We start from the raw sequence: 17,264 nt of genomic DNA on the forward strand, positions 1-17,264 counted from the left end.
TCACTCAATTTTTCACACTATTCATGGGTCCCACACCTGTCAGCCAGTACATTTTTTTTTTTTTAGCACCCAACTCACCGAAGCTAATATATATATATATATATATATATAAACCAAACCGAACATCCAACCCAGGAAAAGAAAAAGAAAAAGAAAAAAAAAAAAGAACAACGCCATTCCAAAAAAAAAAAAAAGAACAACGCCAACCAGAAAAAAAAAAAAAAAAAAAAAAAAAAAAAAAAAAAAAAAAAAAAAAAAAAAAAAACGCCAACCCAGAAACCGAACAGCTAACCCAGAAAAGAAAAAAAAAGAACAATGCCAACCCAAAAAAAAAAAACAAAAAAACAAAAAAAAAAAACAAACAAACAAACAAACAGCCCACGCCAACCAAAAAAAAAAAAAAATCAAAAGGTGGTCAAAAGTTGCGGTTGTGGGTCCCTCATGTGTGTTTATTTACGGAAATGCCATTGAGTTATGAGTTATGGAAACTGAAAACAGCCTTTTGTTGTTTTCAGTTTCCATAACTCATAACTCAAAAATTAGAGAATTGAGTGATGGAAACAGAGTTATCGTTTGGTCAAACAACCTTTTTACTATGGGTCCTACCATTTTTGAGTTATAAGTTATGGAAACAGAGAATTGAGTTATCAAAAAACTCAATCCAAACAGCCTCTTAGTATTTTTAATATATTGTTAATTATATTTTTTCACATTATATAAATATATATCAAATTTAAAAATAATAATAACTATTAACTAAATAAATACTTAATTAACTTAGTTTAGTTTTTTTTTATATATCAAAATAAAGTTAAACAACTAAATATTAACTTACTTAAACCCATAAATTTTTATTCTTTTTTTTATATTTCTTATTTATTTATTTATTTTTTCACTTAATTATCTACTACATTAATTATTGAGTTTATGTGAAACATTAGCTATCTACCACGTGTATAAAGTGCAACACATATCACATTAAAATAATTAAACAAATAGATAAAATCTCTTGATTTCTGATAGAATTAGATGGGACAAGTCCTGTAGCTAAAGATATTGGGCGTCAGCCGGATTGCGTGGATGATTTAGCAGATGCAAAAATGTAAGAGACAACCAAGATGGTAGAATAAAAAAGTAATAAATTTATTTAAATATCTCCCCCGTTTATTACCCTATCTACCCCACAACCCATTCTACACACTTCTGCTTGTCTCTCTCTTTTAACTCTTTCTAAGTTCAAAATCCTCTTGAAGAAGAAGAACATGTCCTTCTGCTCGTTGCCTCGTTCTTGATTCCGAAAGCAGATAAGTATGTATTTAACTTGTTTTCTTTTTCGTTTTCTCTGTGTCTCACACACAAGCACTCTCTCAGATCACCCACATACCTCAAAACGTCTCTTTTTTTTTTTTTTTCTCAGTGATGCGTGTCAATGGAGAGGAGAGGTATAGAGGCAAAAAGAAAACCTATCGTTTGTTGGGTAATTAAGAAAACCGCAGTGTACCTTACCTTCAGGCCTTTATTAGTTTGACTTTTCTCTCATACAGTCATATACCTTCATTTACTCTTTTCCACTCTCCCACCTTCCTACTTATTCCTTAACACTCCCAAGCCAGCCCTGTTCCCTGTGCTCCACTCCATGGCCGAGATTCTCCCACCTCCAATCTCGCCCATTCTCTTGCTTGCTCGTCTCCGCCAGTACTGTGAACTTAGATTTGTGAAGATGTACTGGGAATGCATTAGAAGAAGACGTAGAAAACGACACCATTGCCAAAATGGTATTTTTCCATGACATTGTTATCTCTTCCTTCAAGTCTTTTATTTAAAGCCATATTCTGTTTTTTTTTTTTTTCCCCTCTATTTGGTTGTTCTAATTAGTGTGATCCTTTGCAGGAGTTTGGAATGGGATGGTTAGGAAAGATTTCAAGTAAGTTTACAAATTATTCTTTAACAAAAAAAATAGAAATAAATATTTGTTTAAATTGAAAAAAGTAAATAATTGTGCCCTCTAATAGTTAAATCAACAATTTTATTTCATCATTAATAATATAAAACATAAATAATTTTATTGATTTATAATTTTATGCCAATAACACATGTTCTATATGGCTTTGGTTTCTTAGATGCATATTATGCTTGTATTTAAGTAGTCAATTGTTCTTTAGTTTTAGAGGATTGGGTGTTCTGTTGTAATTTATCAATGCGAAGTTTTAATTTATCATAAATAAAGACTTAAATTTGCGTATTCTAGTATTCTTAACCAGTACTTTATTTTAAAATTTTGCAACCAAATGCTTTCTGAAAGTTTCTTTAACAAAGCATATAATCCGCTACTAGTTTTGCTAAGGAATGTTAGGATTGAAATCTATGGTTTGATTGTATAGCTGGATTTGAGGTCAGCTAGGCCTCCAAGAATTGGAAAAAAAAAAAAACAAAGAAAGGAAAAGAAAAGAACAAAGAAAGAAGAAGAAAAGAACGGAGAGAGAAGAAAGAAGAAATTGTATTTCAGAATTACACTTTGCTTGATTAACCCGTGTACAACTCCTTGGTCTCTTATAAACCACACCTCACAATTACACCTCACAGCTGTCACCAACTCACTGGTCTGCAACTAACTCTAACTGCCCTTGCACAGTCACTAACCACTGACACTAACCAAACCGTATACCCTACAACACTCAACAATGATATGCAAGCCTCATATCTACACTTACGCACTCAGGCACTAGGCACTAGGCACTTGTACTACACTATCCAGCTACTACCTTACAACCATCCTATAACCCAACATACAAACCAGCTACTGCCATACAACCATTCTATAACCCAACATACAAACCCGACGAACACCCTTGCTAAATAAACTCACTATGGCAATAATTTTGTTAGTTGGCCGGATTTAGAACTCGAGTTTCTAAAGCTCGAGTTCGTTATTTTGATTATTCCTTACGTGGACAAAAATGCCACGTGGAGCCACGGCAAATCAAGTCTATAAGACTCGATTTTTGGCCACCACGAAAACAAAAATCAGAAGCACTTTCAAACGGCACATTTGAAAGTGACAGGAACTCTTTCAACCTCACTCACTCAAACTCACTCTCAAACTCCTCAAACTCCGCCCTCTCTCACTCACTCACTCACTCTCACTCTCAAACTCACTCACTCACTCTCAAGCCGTTCGTAGCCTGCCATTCGTTGCCCGCCGTTTGTAGCGCACCGTTCGTAGCTCGCCGGTTGTAGCCCACTGTTCGTAGCACACCGTTCGTAGCCCATTGTTCGTACTCTCTCTTTTCAGGTTCTGGGTTCTCTTTTTCTTTTTTTTCTTTATGCGATTTTTTGATTTGTGTGATGGGTATTGTAAATTTGAGTTCTTTTCTGTTTTGGGTTCTTGAAATTTTGGGTTTTTGTAGCTCAGTGTTAGTGGTAGCACATCTCATGAAAGAAATAGAGAATCACTGCACCTAATAATCTCTTACTTCTATTTTGGTTACATAAACTAGCGAAATTAAACAAAGGTAATACAATTTTCCAGAATAATACTTATAACTTGGCACAAAAGGTGAAAAACAATAGTAATCACCTAGCTACCCAGTAGACAACAAAAAGAAAACCAAACAGTACAAGACCCTTGAAAAAAAAAAAAGCAGAAATGGGAGAGGCATCAGGTGTCTAAGATTACCATTTAACAATATTACACCAATTTGCCTTCTGCTCTTCTCAAATATCAATGGCCGTGTAATTGATTGAATGATGAGAGGCCATTTAGAGCAATTTTTGCTAGCATTGAACAGTAAGTAACTAAAGTTTGAAAACATAAGACGGAAGCATTAGTCAAATCAGCATAGCACCCACTTCAGTTAGATTTCCATGATTAGGTAACAACTGCTTCACATCAACACTTCTAAATGTTTTAGATACTTAACAATGATATGGAATTTCTTTAGATACTTTCATCACATCAGATGCTTTATAAATGTTTCAGAACTTTGAAAATACTTTAAGGAAAGTAATGGGATAAGCATCGGGTACACCATGATTGGTAGGATGTGACCCTTTTAGGCGATGAAAAAGATATAATTGTAAGGAGAAAAAAAAAGGTATGAAAGGTTTACAACATATGATTAGGCATGCAAAACTAGGGATGTTGCATGCTTAGAATATCACTTGCACAACAATAGTAAATCAAATTAAAATTTTAACAAAAGATTTACACACACATATATATAAGCTATGTTTTTCTTTTATTTGCTAAGCTACACTTGTGACAAGTCAATCTTGAACCCAGATTTTTATGGGGAGAGGAAGTGCTACTTGAGCTAGAGCTCATTGGCATAAACTAATACTGTTTGTCACTAAATCCTTGCTTGTGAAAATAAAGCAACATTTTCATAGTAGAAGATGAATATAGTTCTCATTAAGGCATTTTCACCGTTTCACAAGATGTATTAGTTGAGCTGCAGAAATGTTGTTTAACTATTTGAGCAAGTCAATTAAAATCCATACTACAAACATAGGTATTTGAGCTAGAAACTTTCAGGTGGAAGGATCTGTTTTTTCATAACAGAGTACCTCTTTTTTTTTTTTTTTTAAGTAGTAGTAGAGACCTGAATTTTAACAACTGACTAGTAATAAATATTTTACCTAATAAACTCTGCATGCTTCAGACAAGCAGGTTGTTTCTAATTTTCCTTTTAATTGTTAGATTTAATGTTTCTTGTATTTTATGCAGAGAGATAGATAAGTGGACATAGGTAGAGAAATATAAAGTTATCACTTCTTAAGAGTTACTTCATTATTGGGATTCAAGCGCAAATCTTCCATCAATATCAGCTCTATTATTCAACTCCTCCCTAGAAAATGTTCACTATTTCAAAATCACAAAAATATGTTATGGGGAGAAGCAAAGGACTATAACATAAAACAAACAACTGGTAGCAAAAAGGGAGAAGCAAACCTTTACAAGATCCTCTAGCATGTTGTTTCAATGATATACAAATATCATGGGTCTGCACAGCTGCGAAGGAACTGAATGTAGATCCATGCCAATTTTCTGTACCCAAACCTTGTGTGCTTCCTTTGCTCTATGGTCCATATCTAAAGCTCGTATTAGTTGCCCATATGTTCCCAATGTGGTTCCCTGTCCCTTGCTTAGCATCCATTTAATCACCTAGGAGAGATTAAGAAAGGACTATAACATATAAATCATAAAAGAAAAATAATGAATCAGTCTTAAATATATATATATATATATATATATTCTTAACATTGAAACAGAAGTTTAAAATAATTAAATACTATTTTTCCAGTTCTCAAAAATAGATTAGAACACAACCCAATATTTGCATGTTGTAGATAGCTAGTCTCAACTTTCCTTAAAGCATAAATATGTATGTATGTATGTGTTTTTAAGTCTTAGATAGCTATTCTCACTGTCCTTAAAGCATAAATCGGTTTCTAATAATTAGCTGCTTGTAAATACCCTAACCATCCTAACAATTGGTTCTTGACGAATATCTGCTGCAGAAATAAATTGGTTCTTGACGAGTATCTTAACAATTGGTTCTCAAGAAAATAAGTTGCATGTACATGGAAAAACAATGCATATTTGTAATATTTACTATATATTAAGAACAAATAATAGTAATATAAATCTATAGTTGACATATGAAGGCCTCAATCACCAAAGAATAAGTTGTCTAATACCTTAGCCAAAATACACTACTGGTCTCTAAATTTTAGCCCAAGAGTGATACAACAGCTATAATTTTTATTGATTTTGTAGGACCCGGGCCCACTTGTGTGCTGTGGTCGCACTAAGGAGATGGCAAATGTTCAAATGCAAGATAATCGGGTGATTGACATTATCAAATTGCTAAGGCTGGAAGGATTGTTTAGAGCCCCTTCCAGAGAGATAGATCATTGCCTAATATTGGCCCTAGTTGAGCGATGGCAGCCGGAGACTCATACGTTCCATCTTCCACATGGTGAGATGTCAATCACCCTACAAGATGTGGAGGTGATTTTCAGACTTCCTATAGACGGTGAGGTCTTGGTTGGGCCGATTGCTGTGGAGAATGGGGAGTGGAGTCAAGTGTGTAGGGAGTTGCTTGGTTTTACTCCGCCGAATGACAATAAAACTTTGGTGGGCCAAAGAATTCTCATCATCCGACTTGTTGAGGCCATTGCAGCGCCACTGTCTCATGACGCAACGGAGATTCAGATATATCAGTATGCCTGGTGCTATATTTTAGCGCTAGTAGGGGATAAACTTTTCATGGACAAGTCAGGAGATAGGGTGCATCTGATGTTCTTGGAGTTCATGCGTAACCTTAGTGATCCACGGCAGTATAGTTGGGGTAGGGGTTGCCTGGCCTGATTGTACAGGGAGTTGTGTCGGGCAAGCGAGAAAAGTGCATCGCAGATTGGTGGGGCGTGCACCTTGGTCTAGTATTGGGCATGGGCAAGGTTGCCATTCTTGTGCCCGAGGATAGAGCTCCCACCTGGATGTGATTATGGCCCATGGCCATATGCTCCACTTGCATTTAAGTAAGTATTTTCCTAATATTTAGTTTGTTATGCAATGTACTCTTCTTAATAACTAAATTATATTATCGTTCTTATGTTATTCGCTCGTAATTGTAGGTGGGTGTGGGTGCGGGTGCCAAGCTCGAAGAGTAGGCCATCCGGCACGGCCTTGGTCCACTATCGCGAGCAATTAGTGACAATGCAGCCAGATCAGGTAATAATATTCAAAAATTCGATTTGGTTATAATAATTTCCCTTAAGAATATGATTGCTTCATCCTTTAACATATCTTTTGTTAAAATTTTTATTTTTTCCTTTATCTATGTGTTCTCCCTTGTTTCACTTTTTAAGATGCTATGATAATTGTTTTTTGTTTCTATTGTAGATTGTGTGGCAGCCATACGAGGCAGACTTCGGTCACCTTCCTGAATTCTGTGTTGCAGGGAGGGATACGTGGACAGCAAGGGTGCTGCTTGTGTGTTTTTGCATAGTAGAGAGACACCACCCGGATCATGTTCTTCGACAGTTTGGGTTGGCGCAGCAGCAGCCTGACGATGTTGTCTATGATGATAGACTGCATAAAATAGACTTACGTGGGAAGGTGGAAAGGAATTGGAGGGAGGAGCATGGACTGTATATCATTTCATGGGAAATGAGGCGACAACAAGTTTGTCATGCACCTCCTCAGATTGGTGAGATGCCCCGCGATCATGCCTATTACGTCTGGTACCGTCTGGTCACTCGAAAGTATGTCAACCGCAACAACGCTAAATTAGATATAATGGTAATGTGTTCTAATTAGATTTTATTGCCTATTTCGTTTTACTTGAGTACATGTATGAACGTAGAATCAATTTCTATGAATTTTTCAGCAAATCTGATTAAAGAGTTTCTGTTACATATAGTATTCTAATAAAACTGTTAGTTTTTAGTTGAGTATTTGAGTAGATTAATAAGTACTATATTACCCATTCATTAATTGATATATAACTGTCTTAAATATGATTGTACTGGTTCTTTTTCCGTTTCAGATTCAAAGCCATTTAGCGTTGTTGGCGATGCTTCCTGAAGGCAGCGAAGCTCACAACCATGTCCGGCGTGTCCTAAATAATGTGGCTGGCCTTGGTGGTGGTCCTGCAGCAAATGGGCAGGCAAACAATGGGCATGAGACTAAACCAACAGCTACTGCAACCCCAAGCACAAGTGCAGCACCCGTAAGTACACGGACCCGTGCTCAGCGTGCTATTGCAAGCCCAAGCACAAGCGTAGCTAGGGACTGTGGTCGGCCTGCTATAGCAATCCCAAACACAAGTGCAACCAGGGGCCGTGGTATGCCTGCTACAGCAAGCCCAAGCACAAGTGCAGCCATGGGCCGTGGTTGGCGTGCAACAACCCCTCGGGTTGTAACTAGTCCTGAGATGCCTGCACCCATCCCACACTCATCTTCTCAACCTGAGGTCCCTCCCCACATTCCAAATGCACCTCCTCAGCCCAAGGTCCCTTCACCCAGCCCACCTTCGCAGCCTGATTTTGATCTCAGTATTGATCAAAATGTGACCCCTCCTATACTCCTCGAGACACCCTCTTACCCACCTACCAGCTCTACTGCACCCATTCCTGGCCTCTACATAGAGCATTATTACCCACCTACCGCATCCTCATCTGACCCTCTGGGACCTCCGGTTGGGATTAACTCTCTACAGCCACATACTGATGTATCAGACGAGCACTCCCGTCATCAGCCCTCACCCCCACGAGGTAGACCGCAACGCACTAGAAGAGCACCAACTTGTGGGACAGGTGGACACAAAATAGGACACTGAGGCAGCTCTATGGTATGATAACATTAATTAGAATGTAATGATATATTTTGTAGTTCACTTTATTCTGATCATTATACCGAATCTTGATTGCATGCATCTAATGGAATTTGCAGCATGATGATGAGCCTAAGGATGATGCCCCGCAGCCTCCTCCCCCGCCCAAACATTACACAAGGGTTAAAAAATGCAAAATTGGTGAACCTTGAGTAAGTGCTAAAGTCATGGAATTGGACCATAATATCGACTTTTCAATATGCATTAGTGAATTCTTTTAATTGATGGATGGAGCTGCCCTTTCTAAGATTAGAGATTAATGAATCTTTATGCTTCTAACACAATATGTTTTATGTCTTTTTGTTATAGATTTTGTTGTAAAATGAATTTTTAAATATATATAATTGTTACTGATTTTGTTCACTTTTGCGCTGTGTATTGACTGCCTTGAGGATTGGATTTGTTGGTAGAGCAAGTTATTGATGGGCTTGATAAAGTTGTGATGACAATGAAGAAGGGTGAGTAAGCAATTGCATTTTTCCATATATAATGTGGGTTTCATACATGTACTTAGCTGCATTAATTTAAAATAGTTGCACTGCACCAAGTAATTTGCCTCTTAGTTCTAGGAAATAAAAGTGAGTAATTACTTTTGTAAGTCATTCTGCTGCTAAGTGTAGTAATATAGTCTTGTTTGGTTTTATACTGCAGGTACCACTTACTAGGAAGCAATGCTTATTGTTGATCACTGCTGGTTGTTTAACACACTTTTTCTTTGATCACTTGTTTGAGGTATGTAGGACCTAATATGCTATGTTGCTGACTGTAATTATTGCATTCTTCCTTTGGGTATGACAGTAATCTTATTTTTTAAGGTCTACTTATTATTTATTGACTTTTAGATATTGTAGAGTACTTCCAAAATTTAGATCTTCACGGGAATTTTTGCTTTTTTGAAGGTTGCTCTGCTTAATCTAATAACAATTTCTTCAACTTGGGCAAGAGTAATTGATGTTATGGACAGCGAGGTCTGTTTGCTGCCACAAGATATCTGATAACAAGTTGATATTTTGATTCATATTTAACTTGTTCTGTATTCAGTCAGGTTCAAGATTGTTTGGGTTCATTGGTGCTGGTGCCACAGTTGGCCAACTTTTTGGGTCATTGTTTGCCACCGGAATAGCTTTGTTGGGGCCATGTATGATTGCTTGTTCAGTTCCTTGGAAATTGTAAATTTGCTTAACTCTCTTTCCTTCTTGTTTTTGGTGGGTTTTAATCTAAGGTTGACTCCTTGCAGTTCTACTCCTATTTGCTGCTTTGCTAATGGAATTTGCTGCACAGTCATCAAAGGGGATAAACAAGGATGTATCCCATAATTCCCATCTTCCTGAGGAATTAACTCCCATCAGGTCAGCTATATCTCTAATTTTTTGATTGCATAAATGACTAAAAGATGGTAAAATTCTCTAGGTTGTGTTCATAATTTCTCTTGTTCTTTTCTTCTTTCATTTATTTGCTTCTTTTTCTTTGCGTATTTCCTATAATAACAGTACTAGCCTTAATGTAGTTAAATGGCCTTGAATCTATATGCTGACATGTGGTTTATGTAATCTGAATAATAAATATATAAATGACAAGATTCTGTGTAAGGTTGCATAATAATCTATATGTATATTGTAAGGTTGAATAATAATCTATATGCACTACTATGGATATTGTAAGGTTGCATTTAATGTTTGCACACATGCATAGAGTTTTCAGCATCTCTTGTGTATATGTGTATATAAATATATATATAAATCATTGTTTGATAAGTAGCTTTTCTGGTACACTATCGGTGACTCTTAGTCTTGACCAACAAAAATATATTTGTGTGCAAACCTTTTTCTTTTAAATGCAGTTTTAAGTTGTTTGCTCTTGTTAATTTGTAGGGCCCTTGCAGATCAGTTGGAAGGCACCAAAGAGGAGGAACATAAGAAGTATCGTGGCATGGTGGTAGAATATATTATGGTACATGGATTTTGAAAGGAATAAAACTTTTATCCATGACTTTTCCCCCCTTTTGTTGAGAAAATTGATCTCACACCCTTTCTCCATTTCTCCACTATATGGTGTTCTTAACCATATTTAGTATTTTCTGAAAAACTATTTGTTTTTTATAAGTAAATTAACCATATGTTATTTATTCTTCCATAAGTAAATGGACTGCAGTAATTAGTGCATTTTGAGCTCTAATAAGCATAGAAGGGCTGAGAATTTACTCTAATTATTATTGGACTTTCTATTGATTGTTCCGAGTTGTCTCCTTTTGAGCAATATTCAGATTCTCATTAATGTGCTATTTCTAGGTTAACTGTTGTGGAGGTACAAGAGAAGCCTTTTGAAATCATTGTTTGATTGGTCCCAAACCATAGGCATTAGTGATTGGCATTCTATTATAGATTTTATTGATTCCCTTTCTTTTCATTTATAACGATTGGAGCTTGTAATCTTAATGCTGTGTTCACATCTAGTGTGCATGAAAGTACTCTCTCTCTGAATAAATTTTTATTACTTGTAGGAAAATATATTGTGTTATAATGTAAAAATACTATTCAGGAATTGAACTGAAAACGTGATTGAACACAGCAAAAACATGGGAGACCAATCTTCCTGAAACTTAACCAGCGACCTCAAAGAGAGTATATGCAACTTTTGATACCTGACATGATGAAAGTTTCTATTTATGCACCATATTTTCTTCTGTCAAAATATTTTTGTAATAACTTTTTTGGCTGGAAGAATTTTGAAACATGGAAATACCAGGTGGAGTTTTTACATTTCTATGAATTTTTTTTCTTTGATAAATACATGTCTATGACATTGTTGCTTTGGTTAATATGAAATGAATAATTAGCTATCATGAAACTTGAAGAGAAGCATAGCATGTTTCAATTGATTTTTGTTACTGGGTTGTGCTGCAAGAGGGTATTGTTAAAGTGGGTGTGTGTGACATACATACATGTGTGTATGTCTTATTGGAGATAGATACATAATGGTGCACGTAAACATTTAACTTTATTTATGAAACTCATTCCTTTTTCAGGTTAATAACAATATGACTGGATGGGATTGATTTTTACGTAACTGACAGTTTTGGTGAAGGGTTATATGATTCTTGCAAGGATGTAAAGTTTGGTACCATGAATTCTCGGGCTATACAATTTATTGGTGCTGGTGCTCAAAATTTTAAAGGTAATCCGATCCTTCTAAAATGGCATCCTTAGGATATGTGTGCAATATTTTTATGCTAAAGTGGGGGATAGTTATTGAGACTTCTACTGTATGAATCATGTTTTTGAGTGTACACTTTGTGATAAGTAAAAAATATTCATTAGAAGAGCAAAGGGCCACAATCCAAGTATATGGGAAGTATACAAGAGATGTAAAAGGTTTCCCATGTCCTTGCCTATGCGAGAATGGCTTAGCCATCATCTATAGACCCCTCTGTGTTTGGAACAAACTAATTTGCTGGAAATTTTCTAATTGATTAGAAATTTGTGCAACTTATGGACTATTTTAGACCTTTTGAATTTGGAAGCAGATGGTCAATTAGTCATGATTACCTGTACTCTTATTCCATCATATGTTCAGAGACATTAATAAAAGCATGTATTTTGAAATTTTCACTTTCCTAGATTATAGTGTAGTATTGTGCTTGACTGCTTTCCAATCAGTTTTGCCATGTGTAAAAAAGGCATTACTCTATGATTGGGATAGATGAAAGACCTAGTTGATAGCTCCACTGAATATATGGTCCCTAGCTGTCAGTCAACTTTAAAGAATATATGGTCTTATTAGCATTCCTTTTAGAATCATAACTGATTTTGGATGGCAGTGTTGCAGAATGAGATATTCTTTGGTTAGAGAGTTGCATCTAAATGAGCCCAATAATTGGTTGGTACAGATGACGTAAACGAAATTAGTTATTCTGGCCATATTATTGATCCAAATTGGGAGTACATGACTTTGGGAAAATAGTGGAATCAGAGTCTTATTTGAGCAATCAGAGTCTTTTACGTTTTCTTTATTTTGAGTGGGTGATACCTTCAAAGGTTACTGATTTGTTCCTTATGTTTGGAGGGCAAAGTAACGGATCAATATGGAATGCTACTCTACATATAACATGGGTGATTTGTAGAGAACAAAATGATAGCAGTATGAGTGAATGTTTGCTTGCTTGCTTTTGGCTGCATCCTCATTTTTTGGGTTTATAAATAGACTTTCTAGACAAGATGAATCTTAAATGTGGTCTTTAGGTGAACCTTTGTACACATCTTCTGTATACTTTACGTCCCTTTTTTTCCTAATAAAAAATTCAGTATTACTAGTGTTGCAACATGTGCTTGAGTATGCCAGGTCGTTTGTTTTTGGGGCTAATTTCTGTTTTATTTTTAATTTTAATTTTCTTTTAAACGTAGGACAGGCAACTCAATCTGATGTCATGTCACTTTGATTCCTGTTCTTCATTTTCCTGCTGTTTTTATTTAATTATTTTAAAACTTTTAACCTGGGGTTTGGTGTGCTCAAAAGGAGAATCTAATTAAAAAATTGATTATAGTTTGATCCTTTTTTGGTTTACCTGATACAATGTTGCAGGTGGCTGTTGGTGATGTTATGTATATTGAAGCAAATAGTGGAGCAGTAAAGAGGGTGGGCAGAAGTGATGCTTTCGCTACAGAATTTGACCTTGAAGCAGAAGAGTATGTTCCACTTCCTAAAGGAGAGGTTCACAAAAAGGAGATAGTTCAGGTCTGTTTTCATTTAGCTACTAGTTCTTTTGTGTATGTTGCATATTCTTAAATTCATAAGTGACATACTGATTTATAATAATAGTGTTGGACATTTCCTGACTATGTGTGTTCCATATGAGATCAGGATTCAAGATAGTTGCGCATTTCAAATTTTTGACTGTGAGTGTAGTTAGTAATTGCAGCATTTCTTTCATAAATGCCATATCGACATTGTGTGAAGCATATGCCATCAAAATATATAGAATTTAAGCTGCATATTTGTTTGACCTATGAGGGAAATGCGTTACAGAAATTATCTGACGAGACGTAACTGACTCTTGAACTTGCTTGAATTTCTCTTATGACTGCAGCCGACCCAAGGATGATATGGCTAGAATTTAATGCCTCTTAAGTTGGTTGAACTTATCAGCTTGTGACTCTTGCTGGCTTAGTAAGTTGTTGAGCTTCTTATAGGATTTGTAACCATTAGGCCTGTTCTAAGTGGTAAAGTGGGGGGTGGAGTTGGGTGGTTCATTCAATCATATTTTGCTCAGCCAAAGAAAAAAAGGGAAAGAAAAGAGAACTAGGAGAGAGAGAAAGAGTGAGACTGAGCTTAATGTATATAAGCATTGCTTTTGGTTCATACATACTAGTTCTACTTTTTGTTTATCATTAAATCCTATATTCTATGGTATCTTACTGCAGATACAAAGATGCTAGCAAAACTTCATTTAAATCCTCGACAAGACTAGAATGTATGATGCAAGACTATCCAAAAACTTTGCCTCCATCAGCAAGAGTTGGATTTACGGTAATTTATTCTTTCTTGAGTGAACAAGTGGATTTTCAGCAAGTTAAAATCACTTACAATCTGACACATTTTTCAAAATTTGATTGCTTAGATGTTTAGATGGATTTGGTATTTTGCTCTCTTATAATAGCACTTCACATTGTTTTGTGACGGTGCATGCTATAAAGACATTGCCACTATTGTGGTGCTCATTGTTAATGCAATAGTTATTCTGTGATGATTAGGTGATGGATGCATGGCTTGCTTATCCACCTGTGAAGAACAACCCTGAGGATGCTGCTAAGGTAAGAATATTGTATAAATATTCTGTTTGTTAGCTATTTTGGAGGGTTTTCTGAAAAAAAAAAAGAAAAGAATGAAAGTTCTTTTTTGACTAAGACAAGTTATAGTCTGATCTGATGGTTTATTAAATAATTTTTTTATTTTATAAAAATGTCATACAGTGCATTTCCTTGATTGATGGCATGGGGATTTTGTGATGTTGGAACTAATTAAAATTCATGCCATAGTATAAGACAGACTACCCCCTTTTTTCTATGACTGAATATACATTTTACGTATGTTTATATGGTCAATATATGCTCCTCCATACAAGAGATCCTCAATTATCAAGTGGTAAACACAATGTGATGGTTTTGTTAAAGAAGATATTCGGAAGTTTTGCCTCATTTTATGCAAATTTGTGGTCAGGTCTGCACTTCCATTGTTGAAACAATTGTTTGAACCATCCTGAAAATTATATCATCCATGTTACATATTTGTACCTATACATAGATTGCTTGATACAGTAGTTATGATTAATTCAATTAATATTCCCAAATTAACCACTGAGTGTGATCTACTATCGTGTTACCAAGTGCCTCCAAAGATGTTAGATGCTTTTTAAGTCCCTGTATAGCTACGCTTATTTTGTTAGAAAAGGCAATTTCCAGCTCTCAAAATGTTTTTGTGGGGTTCAAGGGAAACCTAGTTCTGCACCTCTTGTGGTGCTTGGACAAGTTCTGTTGTAGATGGGCTCAGTGGTGGGGGTTTACCTGCTTGGATGAAAATGGTGGTTAAATTGATTTTGTGCAAGTGATGGAGGTTGGTGGCATGTGTGACAGCGGTTGCTTATATATATATATATATATATACATATTTTAATTCTTGTATGTGATGCTTTAATTACTTTGATCTTTTGTGTTTTTAGTGGTCTACAAACAATAATGCTTTTGTCATCTGGGCCTTACCTCATAGTTGCCTAGAAACCTTGACTTAAGTTACTTTGATGTTTTAAATTCTGAACAGGAATCTTATAAAAATTTCTGAATATGAATCTGTTTTCATGCAGAGGGACTGATATGAACTGTCCTCATGGCATACCTGTCGACTTGTTGGACCGGTTGGTTATTATCCGAACACAGACTTATGATGTTGCTGACATGATAAAGGTTCAACCCAAATTTTGTGTTCTCTCACTGCCTACAATTTCTCTTCAACTCCTAACCATATTATCATTGTCCACATACTGATATTTTTGGTCTTTATTACTGTCAGATTTTGGCTCTCCGTGCAAATGTGGAGGACCTAGTAATAGATGACGAAAGTTTGGCTTACCTGGGTGACATTGGTCTACAAGCATCCTTAAGGTTTGGCTTAATCTTTAGATTTGCTGTTTCTGAGTCCCATCCCTCAAAAGATATTTAGTGACGCTTCTGTCATCTCTTCAGGAATGCAGTTCAGCTGTTATCGCCCTCCACTATTATGGCAAAAATGAATGGCCGTGACAATATCTGCAAGGTGATAATATAATTTGGATTAATCTGTAATCAATGTGATTGAAGATGATTTAAAATATTGCAGAATTCTTCTTCCATCAACTACATTAGTAATTTTGTTTCAATTTATATGATTTATAGGCGGATATTGAGGAAGTGAAAGCTCTCTATGTGGATGCAAAGTCTTCAGCAAGACTTCTTCAAGCATTATTTAGGTAAAATACATTTCATGAAAATTTTTAACAATTTTCCCTGAATGTCAAAGGTAGTCTGGATTTGGAAGTAGCATTATTTAGGTTCGGTTAGCTTCTCTCTCGTGGGTTTTGAAAGAGCAGGAGGTTTTGGTCAAAGACTTTGGCTTCGTTGATAATTAATGTGTGTAAAGGCGAAATGTTTCAGAAGTGTTTCAAGCTACAGGAAATTTGTATTTGTCACATGAGTAGTGTCATGGTTATGCTGTCAGCAGCAATGCTAGTGGTGAAACTCTAGTTGTTGCACCATTCTGTTAATGAATGCATCGGTGTATGGAACTAAGCTTTCAAATACACTTCATATTTACCCTGGAAAAGTACTAACCCAGTTATGTGATGATCACTAATTCTTTACTTTATTTACCAATTTTTATGCGAATCTGTGTGATCTTTATTTACAGCATGGAAGTAGCCATTGCTTTATATTTTCTTCCCAACTCCTGTGCTTCACATGCTACTTGAAGAGATAGTGATCAAGGGTAAATTGGAAGATATATATATATATATATATATATATATTGCTCGAGTTGTTAAACCATTACTATATAAGTCCAATTTCAACATCAAACGTGGGTTTCCTGAAATTATGAAAGAAGGAAAACTAATAATTTGGTTTTGATGGTGAATGAGATAGTATGTATCCTTTCATTCCTTTGCACATAGACATTCTTAAGGGTTATGTGTGGAGAGTATTGCAGGACATAATCATCTGAACCCGTCTATAGAGTGAAATATTATTTTCTTATACGTAGGCAGATAAAAAAAATAAAAAGTTTGGCCAGGTCATTTCAATTACGCAAACTTAAAAATGCTCACTTTATTTTTATTATGCAAATACCAAAACACAAAAAATTCTTTAATGCGTTTTCATTTTTTTTTTTCTCGACCTCTTTCTTTCTCCTGCACTCTCACGCTCTCCCTCATCACACTAACCACATTGCTCTCCCTAACCCTCGTTGTCACTTGCTTTCACCCCAGCCCTGCTACTATCAAAGCTTTGATCTGACAAACCATAAGTGGCTTCTATGTTGGCATCCACAACGGCTGCATCTCTTGGGGTGATGAAATGCTCGAAAACCCTCTCAACTTCAGCGGTGTGGCTAGGTCACTAGCCACACCCCTCTTGCCCCCAACCACTTTCAAGAATGTTGCACTTTTCTCCAAGAAGTCGCGATTGCCACCCAAAAGATTTTTTAATAATACATGTTAAGATATTTGCTCTTATTAATATATTATTGACATAGTTGATTTGAATCCACAATTTCACCCTTTATGTTAAAAAAAGAAAAAAAAAAAGCAATTTAAAGTAGGGTTCATTAACAAAGTTTGTAATG

The 17,264-nt window shown here is 35.8% G+C and overlaps 2 protein-coding genes across 6 annotated transcripts; both read left to right on the forward strand.

Annotated features, from left to right (window-relative positions):
* Nucleotides 1-1,187: 1,187 nt before the first annotated feature.
* LOC115967972 (mucin-2-like) lies at nucleotides 1,188-8,523 on the forward strand. 3 transcript variants are annotated; one of them, XM_031087151.1, is made up of 7 exons: nucleotides 1,188-1,308; nucleotides 1,418-1,775; nucleotides 1,891-1,924; nucleotides 6,640-6,736; nucleotides 6,908-7,306; nucleotides 7,554-8,357; nucleotides 8,459-8,523. In XM_031087151.1, the coding sequence occupies exons 2-6, from the start codon at nucleotides 1,637-1,639 to the stop codon at nucleotides 8,343-8,345; spliced, it is 1,461 nt and encodes a 486-aa protein (XP_030943011.1). In that variant the 5' UTR covers nucleotides 1,188-1,308; nucleotides 1,418-1,636; the 3' UTR covers nucleotides 8,346-8,357; nucleotides 8,459-8,523. The 3 variants fall into 3 exon arrangements, with proteins under 3 accessions (XP_030943011.1, XP_030943012.1, XP_030943013.1); XM_031087152.1 differs by lacking the exon at nucleotides 1,188-1,308 and adding an exon at nucleotides 5,780-6,543 and having other exon boundaries at nucleotides 1,723-1,775; XM_031087153.1 differs by lacking the exons at nucleotides 1,188-1,308; nucleotides 1,418-1,775; nucleotides 1,891-1,924 and adding exons at nucleotides 2,465-3,292; nucleotides 5,780-6,543.
* Nucleotide 8,524: 1 nt separating this feature from the next.
* On the forward strand, nucleotides 8,525-16,284 carry LOC115967974 (ruvB-like protein 1). Of its 3 annotated transcripts, XM_031087156.1 has the most exons (10): nucleotides 8,525-8,551; nucleotides 8,792-8,857; nucleotides 9,051-9,131; nucleotides 9,299-9,367; nucleotides 9,441-9,537; nucleotides 9,637-9,748; nucleotides 10,271-10,349; nucleotides 11,425-11,573; nucleotides 12,978-13,130; nucleotides 13,483-13,565. In XM_031087156.1, exons 4-8 carry the CDS (start codon nucleotides 9,356-9,358, stop codon nucleotides 11,452-11,454), a joined length of 330 nt encoding a protein of 109 aa, XP_030943016.1. In that variant the 5' UTR covers nucleotides 8,525-8,551; nucleotides 8,792-8,857; nucleotides 9,051-9,131; nucleotides 9,299-9,355; the 3' UTR covers nucleotides 11,455-11,573; nucleotides 12,978-13,130; nucleotides 13,483-13,565. The 3 variants fall into 3 exon arrangements, with proteins under 3 accessions (XP_030943016.1, XP_030943014.1, XP_030943015.1); XM_031087154.1 differs by lacking the exons at nucleotides 8,525-8,551; nucleotides 8,792-8,857; nucleotides 9,051-9,131; ... (2 more) ...; nucleotides 9,637-9,748; nucleotides 10,271-10,349 and adding exons at nucleotides 13,817-13,922; nucleotides 14,147-14,206; nucleotides 15,253-15,352; ... (1 more) ...; nucleotides 15,632-15,701; nucleotides 15,821-16,284 and having other exon boundaries at nucleotides 10,357-11,573; nucleotides 13,483-13,562; XM_031087155.1 differs by lacking the exons at nucleotides 8,525-8,551; nucleotides 8,792-8,857; nucleotides 9,051-9,131; ... (3 more) ...; nucleotides 10,271-10,349; nucleotides 13,483-13,565 and adding exons at nucleotides 13,817-13,922; nucleotides 14,147-14,206; nucleotides 15,253-15,352; ... (1 more) ...; nucleotides 15,632-15,701; nucleotides 15,821-16,284 and having other exon boundaries at nucleotides 10,357-11,573.
* Nucleotides 16,285-17,264: the final 980 nt, after the last annotated feature.

This window comes from Quercus lobata, chromosome 11, assembly GCF_001633185.2.
Source record: "Quercus lobata isolate SW786 chromosome 11, ValleyOak3.0 Primary Assembly, whole genome shotgun sequence".
NCBI classification, from domain to species: Eukaryota; Viridiplantae; Streptophyta; class Magnoliopsida; order Fagales; family Fagaceae; genus Quercus; species Quercus lobata.